The 15,236-nt window shown below is 46.2% G+C and overlaps 1 protein-coding gene across 4 annotated transcripts in view; it reads right to left on the bottom strand.

Annotated features, from left to right (window-relative positions):
* Window positions 1-291: 291 nt before the first annotated feature.
* shn (schnurri) overlaps window positions 292-15,236 on the bottom strand; it is a 159,315-nt gene continuing 144,370 nt past the window's right edge. For 2 of the 4 annotated variants that reach the window (XM_065230087.1, XM_065230088.1), the window contains 5 exons: window positions 7,047-7,164; window positions 6,707-6,961; window positions 3,467-6,636; window positions 3,175-3,398; window positions 292-2,829 (listed from right to left, as the gene is read on the bottom strand). In XM_065230087.1, coding sequence (XP_065086159.1) covers window positions 344-2,829; window positions 3,175-3,398; window positions 3,467-6,636; window positions 6,707-6,961; window positions 7,047-7,164 — 6,253 coding nt within the window. In that variant the 3' untranslated portion in view covers window positions 292-343. The remainder of the gene's footprint in view (window positions 2,830-3,174; window positions 3,399-3,466; window positions 6,637-6,706; window positions 6,962-7,046; window positions 7,165-15,236) is intronic. The other 2 variants (XM_065230090.1, XM_065230089.1) reach the window with 1 other exon arrangement.

Below are 15,236 nucleotides of genomic sequence, written 5' to 3' on the forward strand. Positions count from 1 at the left end.
ATGGAAGAACACGACATCGAAACAATTGCAAAAGTTGTACATCGTCCAACTTTCTGAGCGTCCAATTCGCAGTTCAAGTGAGGTCCAACTCACTTTTTGTGCAACAGAATTCCACATTTGTGTTTCCGAAATTGCTCGAATCTCAAGTAGACTAACATCCGAACTCAGCTGACAATTAACAGAAAACACACACACAAGTTCTCCTCAAAAATTTACCACACAGAAATATGAACGACCATCAACCCTCGCACCTCCGTTACTCGCACCACCGTCGCACAACGCGGCCCTTCCCATTATTGGCACTCACAATTATTATCTAAACTACGGGATACGAAGCCCTTCGCTACGTTTCCCCCGTTGCACTTCCCGATGTTGTGACCACACTTCCTTGCTGATGTTGCAGTGTCTGTAGACCTCTTAGTTCCATCACCACTGGTGGCGGTCCATGAAATCGCGCCCGTTTGATTTCAACACCACCGTCGCAATTCGTCATCGTTGTACCACTGTCATCAGGTTTTCGTTTCAGATTGTTATTGTTCCCCTGGGGCGCTTGATCGCCGCCACTAATCTCGCCATCCTCACCGTCGTCATCGTCTTCCTCCGTTCCCGCTCCCCTATGATTCGGCCCATTCGAACCGGGACTGTCACCCTCCCCGTTGGACTCGTTGTCATTTTCGTACGGATTTTCATCACAGCTATCGGTTTCGTTCCCACTCGGAGGTGCATCCGATCCAGGTCCCCCCGGAAGCACGTTCGCCGGATCCTTAACGTTCAGCCGAACGGCCAACCGCTTCAAACTGGACAACGAGTTAGCACAGTCCGTCGTATCGATCTCCGTCAGATTCGTTCCGGACCGTTCGATTTCGGTGTACGTTCCGAATGGAAGCTTACCCAGGCATTCCAGCTTCAGGACGTGCATTTTCGAGCGCAGGTGCTTCGCCAGGTGACCGTGGATCCGAAAACCGACGTCACAATCTTTACAGTAGAACGGTCGCGGATTCGAGTCCGTTGCTATGCCGAATGTAGTCGTCATCGAGACTTTATTCCGATGGGTGGCAGATCTTTCGTGCTTTTGGAACAAACCCTGCGACCGGAAGCTGGTTCCGCATGGTTCGCACCGGAACTTCCGCTCCATGTAGTGAATGTTCATGTGGATTTTCAGTTGAGATATTTTGTGGAACTTTTTGTGGCACACCTCGCAAACCGGACGACCGCCGTCCTCTTGAAACGGGCTTAGCGATGAGAATTCATTGCTAGGGTTTGTTTTAAACCCATCCTCTCCAACGACCACCGTCCGAGCTTTGATTCCTCCCAGTTCTCCGGTCGCTGGATTGGCCGTCGATGGAACTACGAGCACCGGTGGCACAATGGGCGCCACGATCGGTGTCGGTATCATCTTGTTCTCCACCAGCGATTCCTGATCCGAAGCCGTTCCACTTTCGCTATCCTCTCGCTTCCGCATCGTCACCGATTTGGTCAGCTTCAGGTACTCGGAAGCAACGCTTTTGGCACTTTCCTTACTGGAAGCTACCACGGGTGCTGTTGACGTCGTTGATTGCTTCAAAGCAACCGGTTCGGACAATTTCAAACTGTTACTCCTGGACCGCATCGGATCTGCTGAAGTTCCGGCGGCGGCATCCAGTTTGAGACTTCCGGCAGCCACTTCTGCCAGAGTTTCCATTCGTGAGGTATTTGGTGGTTCTGCAACAGCAGGAAGTGCAACGGCAGCGACGGGACTTTCCGCAACCAGAACTTCCTTCGGTCCAACCGGATCCAACTGAATCCCGATTGGTTCACTCACAATTGGCAGTATTTCGATTCGATTGGCTGGTTCACCGACCACAGCCTTCGGCAGCAACTCGTTTTTGCCGTTGAATATCCGATAGGGTTTATCGTTTACTTTCGGCGGCATAGGTTTTGATGGAATTGAATCTACCGGTTTGGTACTGTTTGAGATGACTTCCACGGGCGGCGGAGGTCGGGGCTCCTCCGCTTCATACTGATTGTTGTTGATGCTCTTCATTTGACTCAGCTTCATCTTGCTGTCGCGAAGAGCTCGTTGTTTGATGTACTCCTGGAAGAAGACATTGTCGTCGGCCAGTTCCTTGCCGCCGTTTGAGATCAAGGCGTTGGTGAGTGGGATTTTGTCCGTGTTGGAGACTAGTGTCGTTAGGAGATTGGCAGCACCGGTGATTGGAGTGACCACGTCCGATACCCGGACGATCACCTGTGACCGATTTGGAGATGGGTACTCGGACTGCGGTTGAATTGGCACTCCACTAGGCGATTGCTGCCCGGGGAATTGGTGGTATATTCGATAGAGGGCTGCATCCGGTGGGGGAGGTTCTCTGGCCTTCTTCGTCAGATCGATGGGCATGACTCCGTCATCATCATCGTAGGAGGGATTGTACTCCCGCTTCTTCCGGCTAATGTTCGGATCCGAGTAGTACTGTTCATGCTTCAGGAGGTTGAACTCGACTTTGGGGGTGTTTCCGAACGAGATGACACGCCGAGGGGGTTGGCTGGTTGTGTCCACTTGAGCCGTCTGCAGGAGCAGCTGCTTTTGGGTGAGTTGTGGCGGGAGAGGTAGCTGCTGTGGGAGAGGTAGCTGCGATTGTTGCTGCTGCTGCTGCTGCGACGGTATCACTAGACCCGGGGAGATGTTCGGTCCGTAGGGAAGTCTGCCGGTGCGCTCCAGGTGGTGACTGCCGCCGAAAGGCACTGGACTGGGGTAGCTCTTGGAGACCTGAGATCCAGTAGGGGGTGTCATCGACAGTGACAGCAGACAGTGGGCAGCTTCGTGCTCTGGGAGACGGCTCTTTGATTCGTCTGAAATAGAAGAGAGAACGAATTGGGAAATTAGCAACAGTGCTATTTTTGGTCATAGTGCCCCGAAATTACCAAGGAATTCGACTGCAAAAGGGAACAAGACATTGTCAAAGTACCTTTTTTTTGGAAATGCCCGTTTTTTTTTGTTAGTGGAGCATAGCGACGGGCAAGCGTCTTTTAGAAGCTTGCCTGTCACAACGCTTCTCTAACTAAGAAAAAGGGAAGGGCAATAAACCTGAGTATTTACGCATTAATTGAGCGTTTATAGAAGATTTAGGGAGCAGTTCAGCAATTCTAAGGCACAAACGACTACCAAATGCAATCGAAATATCATCCCCCACTTACCACTATCGTCACTCTCCTCCCCGTCGCTCTCCGAACCGCTATCCGAGTCACCCGGAATCGTCGACGTCCGCTCGCTGGAGATCGACTGCTGATCGTTTTCGATGTCGATATCCGCCCCGTCGTCATCCACACTGGTCGGAATGGGATTCAGTCCCAGCTCGGTGCACTTCTTGAAGTGACTCTTCGATTTCATGTGCTTCGTTAGGTTTCCTTTCGTTTTGAAGCTAGAAGTAAAAGATTCGGCAATTAGCGATCATCAAGGAATTTCCTACCAAACCACACCGAAACTTACTGAAAACTACAGTGCTGGCACGAGTACGGCCGAACGTCCGTGTGCGTTCGGATGTGTTTCTTCAGCATCGATGGCTTCTTGCACCGGATACCGCACTCCTTGCAAACGTACTTTCCTCGGCCGCGTCCCCGCACGTACGTGTACTCCTCATTGCTCTCGAATCCCCCGGACAGGGTTCGTTCCGAGGATTCGCTTCTCGGTGGCATGCTGTCGTTCGAGGCGGCACACTTTTCCGGCTGGTACACATAAAATGCACCGGGCTTCGGCGCCGGAGAGGACAGCTGCGTGATTGGATAGCTGGGAAAGTTGGTTTTGACCTCAACGGCGCTCATAATGGATTGGTTTGCCGGACTCGAACTGGACACTGTCAACGCGAGGGGTTTGGTAGCGATCGAGTAACGGTGGTCCCGTTGCTGACTGCTATCGTATAGGGCCATAACCTGGATCGGTTTGAATCCAAGGGGATGAGGATCGTTCTCCGGATGGACCTGCCAGTTGCTGTACATGGAGAGTTGCTTCTGCGTTTGGACATAAAACGGTTGGGTTTTGTTGACGGTGCAGTAGAAGGGTTTGGTGCTGGATTTAAGCCCGATGTTAGTGTAGGCATGACCGTTGAAGTACAGTTCCCGACAGGACTTGGAAGGCCGTGGGGTTTCCGGCGAGATTAACGGCATCGTGTTCTGGGTTGGCGTGATGCCGTGGTGCCGTTTCGGAGTCCACGTCCCCGGTTTCAGTGGTAGTGAGTTTGGTCTCAGGAATTTCGGTTTCAGCGCCATCGGAGGAGGTGGCTGCACATCCAGCGGTTTTGTTTCGATCGGATCCGGTTTCACGCTTTCGACGGGAGTGTTCGACTTAATTAGGATTTCCGACTTCGAGATGAGGTTTTCAAAATTGAAATATCGGATCTCTTCCTTCTTCACCGGTTCCACCAGCTCCTTCTTCCGAGGACTGATGTTATCGGCGATTCTGGTGAAGTTGAAACTCTTTTTCGGAACCGGATTGTATTCCTGCTTGGCAGGAGACCAGATTTCCTTGAACATTCCATTTTTCACGGGAGGCACAGCCAAAACCGGTTTCTTGTGTCGGGTGACATCGTCCGGATCGAAGGAGGTCATTGGCTTGTAGACCGGGAGAAACTGAGGCGAGGGTTGTGGCGTCTTGATACTGATAGGGCTGGGAGCCATTCGCGGACGGCCTCGCGACTGAGTTTCGTTCGGAGTCATCATCGAATTGGGACCGGGAATTCCCTGCACAAATGGTATCAACTTACCGCCGTGCATGATTTGCGACGCCTGACCCGGTGACACCTGCGGCAGAGTCAATGGGTTGTAGGCCGTAATTGGATTAATTGGTGGGAAATGAAAGTGAGTGATAGGTTGCGCATTGGAAGCACTGCTGCTAGTGATATTGCCTTCGGATGGCGCTTGCCGCTGATTGGGGAAGAAGTTTGGCGCCGTCAGGGTTGGTGTTGGGGTTATCGTCAGTATCAGTTTCGGTGTGTCCGGATTCATCGGAATGGGAGACATGCTTTGGTTCGTTTTTGGTAGCTGATGAATCGTTCCACCAGAATGCATGCTGGTCCGAATTCCCATGCCGGAATCATGCATCTCGATGTCAACATCCGGCGAAAACCTCGTCACGGTCCCTCCGGACGAATACCGATGCGGAGGCATGTGTTGATGCCGTTCCAGGATCTCCATTTCTCCACCGTACATCTGATAATTGGGATGCTGTAATCGTCGTAGTTCTGCGGGGTGACTGTCCATCGGCCTTCTCCGCAGTGATGTCTCTTCATTTGGCACATGGGATACAACGACGTTCGATTCCGAGGCGGCTTTGCCGCCGTAACTCTCACTTTTACTACTCTGAAAATCTACCAATCGGGTGTTGCCCAGTAAGGGTCCCGGCGATGGCAGAGGATTTTGTACTACATCGACGATCCTCGCAAGGATTGGCGTGACCAGAACTTCCGGCGTCGAACTAGTCGCCGTACTGCTACTTGGTGAACTACTGCTGCAGTTCTCTTTGGATGGTAATGCGATATTCTCCGGCCTCGATCGGGGCAACCTCAGCTGAGACTTTGCCAGCTTGGAGAGCGACGATGGATTCCTCGAAGGAGGATTCAACAGCCCCCGGGCAAGGTTTTTCAAGCTTGTCGGATTGAACCGATCGCTGGCCGACCGGGAACGCATGAAATGCGACGATGGCGATCCCACTGGACTATGCGGGGCACTGTCCGGATCGCCGTTTCCCCTACAGTAGCAGATGGTGTGATATTTTAGAATTTCCGCATCCCGGAAGCTGGTGTTGCACGATTTGCAAGTGAACAGGTTTTCGATGTTTTCGTTTTCCGGATTCTGTACCACTCCGAATCCACGGGAGTTCAACAGCAGATCCTTGATGATTGAGCGTTCCGGGTTCTGCGGGTGATCCGTCACGGTGACCGACTGTTGAGATGGTGTCGCAGGCTGACTGGGTGGACCAGCTTGCTGCTGCGGGAAGGTGATGGGGGCCGGTTGCTGCACCGAAGACGACGACGACGAAGGCGACTGTTCCCGACTAAACGGTGCCGCCTCGCTAGGTGATCGTTTTCGCGGAGGTTCTGTCGCTACCTGAGTTTCAGAGGCAGCCGCCGGTTCACTTGGAACCGGTTTACTTAAGTTTAACGGTTGCAAATATTGCACTTGTTGCAGTGGTTGCTGCAGCTGCTCTTGCTGCTGTTCATTGGCACTGACGGGACGAACTATCATCTGTGGCTGAGGAAGTTGTTGCTGCTGCGGTTGCTGCATCACTACCGCACCGGGGTGGTGATTCTGCACGAAAGGAATCTGAGCGACCATCGCTTTTGGCTTGGTCGGTTCACTCGGTGGGTACGGCTGGAGCTGCATCTGCTGTTGTTGCTGCTGCTGCTGCTGCTGTTGTAACATTAGCAACTGCTGTTGCTGCAGCTCTTCGCTGTTCCTCTTCTGAAGCAAGGCATTGGCCAGTTTTGAGCTAGCCGAATCTTGACCCGCCGCTGGGGCTGTACTGTTGACCGAAATCCCCCGCGTGATGCCGGTAATTTTGTGATACTTTTTCTGCAGTGGTAATTCCACCACCTCCACGATGGCTTCGTTGTCCGAGATCAGCTTGGAAATGTGCTGCTCGAGCGATTCCACATTCTGACCGTTCTGGAAAATAAAGAAAAAAAATTGGTTAGTTATTCCTCGGATAAGCAAACCCAAACTTCGCGGGATTTACCAAATAATGGGACGCCGCAGGAGCAGATTGGCTAACGATGGTCATCGTTGCGTTGCCACTGCCGATATGGTGTTGCGGGTGGTGGTGAAGGTGGAGGCTGTTGTTGGCAACCGTCGTGGATGTATACCTTCCCGACGCTAGTTTTCCATCGAACTTGGTGTAGAGGGCAGCGTTGTGAAATTTCGGTTTGTAGGGTTTCTCCACCAGTAGCTGGGGCGAATGCACGCGGTCGTCCATTGGGGAGCCTCGGTTGATCTGTAAGGGCAGAGAAGGGGATGAATTCGAATGTGATGCTGCATATGGAGGAGGAGGAGGAGGCTGGAAGTAGAGCGCAACTTACGATGTCCGATCCACTGTTGCTCAATTCCTTGTCTTCGATGTCCGATCCGAGGGAACCGTCCTCGTCAAGGGTGGGTCCAATGTCGTCGCCTTGGCTTTTGGATGCGTGCGCCCGGGATCTGCAATGGTTAGTTTGAGATTGGAATCAATTAGACTGCCAAACCGGTTAATCTTATAGATAACCTAGCGCCTCCATAAAACTGGTGGATTACGGTGGAAACGCATGGTAGATTTTGGTTGGTGCCTCAAATAGCCTTAAGGTACACGAACGATGAGAACGACTCAAAATTGAGTAGAATTCAACTCAATTTAGCAAAAAAAAATGGATTTGCTAGAAATTTTTCTCGAGGAAAACTTTCTTGAATATGCGCAAAATCAAGATCTTCAGAAGTCCTATACTGAGTAAAATTATTGTCGATTTTACTCATTGGGGCATGCTCCTGTTGGATGACCTGTTTTTTACCCATTGTATGATCCTGTTGGTGGTAGGATATTCTCTTTTATTTCGTGGATGCACGTGGGCAATGTTGCACCGTTTTTGGCCCTTCATACAAAGGGCAAGTTGAGTACAATTAGATACTTGATCAAGTCGAACAGCGAGGATAGTTCACAGTCTACCGACAGTTGTCTTGCTACAGAAAGTGGTAGTATTCATCAGTGTCATTCATATTTATCTTGCCATCTCGGCTATCAATTGGATATTGGATAGTCAAGCTCAGTGTGCAATGTGCATCAAATTCCATGAATTAACTTGACAGCACGGTCAGAAGGCAGGTTTCTCATTAAGTGAAGTTATTCGGATGGACAATACCTATCGCATGATTGGCCTCTTAGTTCAGAATTCACTCACCATGCAGCGCTAGTAGCATTTGATCCAAAAGGGTTGCTTAAGCAGTCTACATTCACTGAAAACGAATCTTATTCAGAGAGTGAGTCACTTTTACCTAGGTTACTCATGCGCTGTGTGACCAACGCTTTTAGAAATGTATCCTTACGAATGAGCTGAAGTTACTCACTCTCTGAGTTAGTTTCGTTTTCTGTGTTTCGACTAGATAGGAGATCTGTCTCTAGTAATGTTATTCAGATGGATAAGACCTGGGAGGAAGACACAGATAGCACACAAGGCATTCATTTTAAAGCTTTTCTTTAAGTCATGAAAATTTGAGCTACTGAAATCGAATCAAAAAAGACGTAGCAATATTGCCTGTTTTACTTTTAGCGTGTACTGCTGTTATACACATAACTGTCCCATGTTCTATGCAATCCTTATGCACCGTGGAACTCTTATGCATATAACGGCAGTGTAGTGCTTGTTTGACGTTGTTTAGTGTGCCGTGAGAAAATGTCCTTTTCTGTTTTGTATTTTATCATGCCACCAAAGATTTTGGCAAAAACCTTGGTTAATGGTGTCTTCCAATATGGATTTAAGTATGCATATGGCATATTCAATGAATTAATCTAAAAAAAAACGGTGTCTCATTGAATAAGATAGCTAGAAACGACAGTTTGTCAGAAATTACTTTACGCAAGATTTTAATACCGCCTTCTGTATTCTTGTCCGATTGTAAGAAAAGCATCGCCAACTACTTGGCTGCCAATGACAGTTCCTGACAGCTTTTGAATGGCTTCTTTTGACGTTTATATGTTTCGAGTCTGGGTCTCCCTCCCAGGATAATTGTATATTGAACACAAGGGTGACCAGTGAACCGGGAAATCGGGAAAAAGCCGAAAATTCTAAATCACCGGGAGAAGTCCGTGAATTTCGATGATGAACCGGGAGAAAATAAACTTCGTTCTATACTTGGAAAATAATAATTCTTCTCAACTACTAGATTTTCCGGATACAATCACTTTGAAGAACTTACTCGATAATGTTGATAAAAAATTCCAAAGGAATTTAGAGGAAATTTTAGTATAAATTCTAGAGATAATAAGGTATGTAAGATACAAATTCCAATGGAGTTTTTGGAAGTATTGATATGGAGTTTTGACTACAAAGCCAAGCCAATTGTTTAAGTTCAAAGTAGAATTATTAGGTGGTTCTGTGTGAAATTACATGGCGATTGTAAAAAGGATTACAGGTTAATTTCTAATGAATATTCTAAATAAATTCCGAGAAGAATGTAAAGAGAGTTCTTATGAGAACTTGAAAGAAATTCCGAGAGTATTAAAGTTCTAAGGGAATAAGAAAGATAATTTTAAGTAAATTCTAATGAAGGTTCCAAGGGACATCCGTGAAAAATATCAAGGGTTTCGAATTTTCAATTGAATTTCTAAACAATTTACTTTGTCATTTATAAATTATTGAATGGAGCTGCAAAATAATCTCGTAGTTCTACGTCAACAATGCGGTCGTGCTTTGGACATAACCTTCAACTTTTTTTTTCTATAGGCCACGTTTCACGTAATCCTTTTGTATGGAAAATATCGATGAAAAGAACTCAAGAACTTATTCAAGAAGTTTCACCCAACACCCAGGAAGAGTCCATATGACTTTCAAGATTTGTTTTAACAATTTCAACCGATTTCTTCTGACTTCCTTCCTCAGGAAGTTTCTTCAGATTTCCTGTGAAAGATTCTTGAGACACCCTTCGAGGATTTTTTTTTAAATTTCCTCCGGAAGTAAGGTTTTGCATATCAATTCCGCAGAACAAAATGAAATGTGTTCTTTGAACATAAAAGTAAGAGGTTGTATCCAAGCCACGACCGTAGATTTGACGTAGAATTACGTGCTCGGTATCAATATTCGACGACTGTGTTAGGGAAACTACTTTTTTCTCATCACAGAAACGCCTCGTTTTCGGATGGCTAAATTACGCATTTTCGTGCACAATAACAAGGAATTTTTGGTTAATTAATTGGAGAAATTTCTTGCTAAAATTTTCCAAATTCAATCATATAAATTCGGCTTCTTCCTCCTTCTTTGGTGAATCGAGGGCTCTTGAGGGCAGCCTTGATAGCTAGCTGCTTGCGGAGAGCCTTTCGTTGTGTACTGGAGAAACATGTATAACACCACGCGCCGAAAGCACTGCCTGTTGCTGCTGCTGCTGCTGATGATGACGACCGGACACCACCACTCACCACACGCGATGATTGAATAAACACCGTTCATCGAGACCGGATAGAATTCTATTTTGAAATCTGTGTTAGGGAAAGCGCTACTCTTATTAAATTTATGGTGGTCCTGAAAAGGACCGTTCTGTCGTGATGGTTGAGTAATGCTGAGCTATTAGGGTTGTTTGGAACGAGGGTTACGCGCTTGCCATAGATGGCCCACAGCGACTCACGAAGAGCTACTGAATCCGATCAGTAGCGGTGAGGCTTCTTCCTCCTTCTTCGGTGAATGGACGCTCATGTGGGCAGCAGCTCGTTTCTTGTGGGCAGCCTTTCGTTGTGTACTGGAGAACACTATTCAACGCCACGCGCCAAAAGCACTGCTGCTGCTGCTGCAGCTGATGATGACGACCGAGCGGACACCACCACACACGGTGGTTTTCGGGAACGAATTAAGAAGAGTTTCAATTTACTTCCGTACTCTACAAACTCTCTTACAAGACTAATTTTATTACCGATTATTTTTAAATAGCCTACTAAGATTTCTATTTCCATTTCGTCATGTCTCGTCTTATCTACTACATCTCTCCTCTAATCTACTTTTAGTCAAAAATGTTATACAAATACATATCATGATATTTCTTAGGTATGATTGTTGTTCTTTTGGGCCTGACATCCTTCAACGCATCGGGATTCGGACATCTGGCAATGGCTTCATCGTTTGACAGATTCAAATTCTCTTCACAATCTATACGTTGGTATCCATGGGTTTCGCAACAGGCTCGTCAATTTCTTCTGCTTGTCTTTGCATAGACTCCATTGTTTCTGGTAACACACATCTGCTGATTTTTTTTTTTCAAGTTCTTCAGCGCTATTGTCGTTTCCGCAATCCGCAATAAGCTTCACATCTCGTATACTACGAGCTTATTGCACACCTCGATCACTCCTGATGACGAGTTTTCCTCCATCACGACCATAAATTGTTCGTTAGAGAATGTTGGATCCGGTTTCGTTTTCCTTGAAACAGCTACTATTACCCTGTCACCGGCAGTAATGTTTGAACATTTGGCTTCTCTGTCATTGTCTGCAAACTTATTGCTTATTAACTTTGATTCAGCATCCTTATCTCGTATCTCTTCTCCATCTATTTTTCCATTATTCTGTCCCCAAAGACATGGAAAAGTACCCCTGTATTGGCACCCTACAAGTAATTCAAATGGCGTGACTCCGAGTCTTGAATGTGGTTTCATAGTGTTATACACATGAATGTAATTATTTAACGGATTTTTCCAATTTTCTCCATCCAGCTTCGTTCCTGCGACAGCCTTGATCAGCGCCTTTCAATCGAACCATTTGATTGAGGACGTAAAGGAATAGATTTCCTAATATTTACTCCTTTCTCAATCCAAAACTCAATGACTGAAAAGGTGGACCGTTGTCGCTCTTTATAACCAGTGGTAGACCCCAAGTTAAAAATATCTTGGATAGAGCTGCGTTAGTACTTTTCGCGTCTGTACATCGCATTTCGACAGCTGTTAAGTATCTTGAATAAGTATCAACTACAGTCAAAAATTCACCAAAACCACAACCGGAAAGGCATAAAAAATCTATTTGCAACACTTCCCATGGTCCTTCAGGTAGCTCGCGGCTTGATAACGGTATTGGTGGATGTCGTTTCGTTATTATAAGGCAGTAACGTTATCACTCAAACCTGGCCACCAAAAGAATTCCCGCAAAATCCTTTTCATTGCAGCACATCCTATATGTCCTCTGTGTGCTGTCAGCAATGCCTTTGGGCGCAATGATTTCGGTCAGATAAGTCTCTCTCCTTTGAATATCTTAGGACCCAAAATCCGCAACTCCTTAGCATGTGCTTTGAAACGACGGAGGTCCTTTGGCCATCTTCTTGATTCCAACGCTCTGCATCTGCTTCAAATACTAATTCAATGTCGAGCGTCCAGTGCAAACAGCAAATGCCTATCGTTATCTTCATAGAAAGGTTGATCTGTTTGTGTTTTTGCAATTAACCGAGAAAGAACGTCCGCAACTTGGGGGAGAGGTAGCTCATCGATTCTTCCGGTTCGCCTCCTAGCATCGTGCTATAAGGTACCAGGCGATAACCAGGGTAGTTGATCGATAGCTCGATGACGTCATTTCGTTGACGTATGCAATGGGAAATTTTCATAGCAGGCGTTGACGATGGGACGTTGTCGAGTTGTTGAATAGCAACTATCGTGGTAGCTCACCTATTACCTGTCGATCTGCCAAATTTGGAAAGACGTCTGCATTGAATTGTCTCATATAATAATATTCCGCCCACTATATCACAAGAAATTGCGAGTAGCTGAGTGGAATGGAGATAAGTTAAGCAATGGGTACAGGACCAAGTCTCCCCTGCGTGGTGCCAGAAGATGAGCGCAATAGAATCATCAAGTTGCCATAAGGCACGGAATGAGACTATTGCATGGCTGGGTAGTCAAAGTCTTCCATTCGTTAGTCATTTCAGGTGGATTAGAACAGGTTTAGGTGGGCGTTGGCCAGATTTGGATTTTTCAGATGTAATCCTGGATAAGACCCTGTCATTGAACGTCGCGTGAAAGTGGAACTTAATGAAGGCCTAAGTACTTTTTCGTAGTTTTTAGTTTTCGGATTTGAAAGATCGTCGGTTACAGTGGCCTGCCGCTGTCCCAGGTCCTTACATATCAAAGAGATTTATGGTAAAATCGCTTGTGTATCGTGTATTTTGCGAAGCTCGTTGTTGTCGTTGGTTCCGGGTATGGATGGATACACAAATTTGAGCAACGGTATTATGTGATATGAGGGGCTCGGTGGCCTTAGAGCAACCGTTTTTGCTTACTGAGCAGAACATCATGAGTCTAATCTCAGGCCCATCCACATTCAAGATTCGTCAATCATTTTATTTGTTAATATGACTACATGGTAATAACAGCAACTCGGTGATTAAAAAGGTGCTCGTCTGCCTAGTGGTAAAGGGCCTGTTCATAAACTACGTAGACAGTTTTTTGGGATTATTGACCCCCCCCCTCCTCCTGCGTAGACAATTGTCCATACAAAAAAATTAAAATTTGTATGGGCCGTGGATAATTGTCACCCCCCCCCCCCCTCTAAACTGTCTACGTAGTTTATGGACAGCCCCAAACGTTTTTGCTTACTGAGCAGAAGACCGTGGGTTTAGTCCCAAGCTCCTTCGCGTTATATGATCGTTAGGACATCAATTCAGCTTATCGTTTACCAAGACGAACCCTGCTGCAAACCCAACCCTATTACCCAATATCTCAGTGATTCCTCGTGGAAGTGCAGAGGTGTTCTCGGCTTCCATCAAAGCGAGTGTCATGTCAACACAATCCTTCCCATTCCTTTCTTGACCTATGTTCGGGCGCGGCCGGCGCTGGTATTGCCTAATTTAAGATCACCAGTTTTTACACATTGAGGATGATTGCTAGTCCCAAGCATCGTCTGGGGCTGTCCATAAACTACGTAGACAGTTTAGGGGGGGGGGGGGGTTGAAAAACATGCCCGGCTCATACAAATTATAAATTTTTTGTATGGACAATTGTCTACGCAGGGGGAGGGGGGGGGTCAAGAATCCCAAAAACCTGTCTACGTAGTTTATGAACAGGCCCTCTATTGGTTCTCTGTGTAATTACAGTTGATCTGGCAGTAACAGAGTAGCAACCGTGGGCGGTCAATCAAGCTCAAGCAAGCTCAAGCTAAAGCAAGCTTAACCGAGAAAAAACGTCCGCAACATTTGAATCACCTGGCACACGTTTGACTTTAAAGTCATACGATTGAAGTCTGAGAGCCCAAGGTTCTGCCCGAGAGATTGCCTTTTTCCTGTTCTACATCCATCTCCGAAGATAAACTGGTTTGCTTCTGAATCAGTTCTGACGGTGAATTACTTATTCAGCAAATAAAAAGAAAACCTTTCAACACCCCAGACCATGGGCAAATGCTTCTCGCTGCGTGTGTGGATATTTTCTTTCTGTTTCGGACAACGCCTTAGAAGCGCAGCCGGTAATCTTCGGAACTTTTGATTCATTGTACTGAATAAGAGAGAGAGAAGCAGTTCTGTTTCATCCTTGTATCTGAAAAACCCTAACTTCGTTGTGGTCCTTAATGCTTCTGACTTCAAGTAAACGAATTCGTTCTCCTCATTTTGTCCCCAGTGAAAACTTTCAGCCTTCGTAAGATTCCTCAAATGATTTGTCTTCTCGGCTCGTTGATAAATGAATCGTCCGGTGAAGTTCATTAATCCAAGAAAACTTTTCACCTCGGACGAAGATTCAGGTCTCCGAAAGTCTCTGATAGCCTTCATCGTATCTTCTTCAATTCTAAGCCCGTCATCAACAGGCCTGCCTATAGCTCGCTGCTTGTGGGCTTTTCGTTGTGTATTTTAGAACAATTTTCACCACCACGCGCCGCAAGCACTGTTGGTGCTGCTGCTGTTGCTCTTGACGACCGACCGGACACCAACGCAACCGGTGATTGTATCGAATTTGATCTGTAAATCTGTGTTAGGGAAAGCGCTTTTTGCAGGTAATCGGTGATAATTTTGATCACCTTCACCATTGGATATTTGGATAGTTGGATATTTGTGTAAATTTATAAAGTGTTCATTTTAGCAGATACGTAGAAAAATATCCAATCGATTGGCTGGTTTAGAATTAAAATCCATTAGCTATTGACAGAGCTATAAGTGGTCAATACCTGACCACTTTTCGTAACGCGGTTGATTTTGGTTTTTTTTTTTTTAATTTCGGTCCCAATATGTTGCCGAAAGACGTAATCCTACGTCAAAAATATCGAAAACATAATAATTTAAACACGTGTGAAAATCAGAATCCAAATCAGTGTTTCTTTTGCGTTGGATTAGTTCTAATTCGTTCAAAATCAAACAAGTTACCGCGATGTTTCGAGTTTCGTTTAATTCCCCTAAATCTTATATGCAACAGTTTTCTCTATCCGAAAGTTAATTTTTACCTCCCGTGAAAGTATCTGCCAACTCCTGATTGTTTAATCTGAATTTCCGGATTTTTTTCTGGAACTTTCTTCCAAATTTCCACAGCTCCAGATTTTAAGGGTGGTTCTTATAACTTTCTCAGAAAACATTTTATGA

Source organism: Ochlerotatus camptorhynchus, unplaced genomic scaffold, assembly GCF_037179485.1.
Source record: "Ochlerotatus camptorhynchus isolate MF236.1 unplaced genomic scaffold, CSIRO-AGI_Acam_v1.1 ptg000328l, whole genome shotgun sequence".
Taxonomy (NCBI): Eukaryota; Metazoa; Arthropoda; class Insecta; order Diptera; family Culicidae; genus Ochlerotatus; species Ochlerotatus camptorhynchus.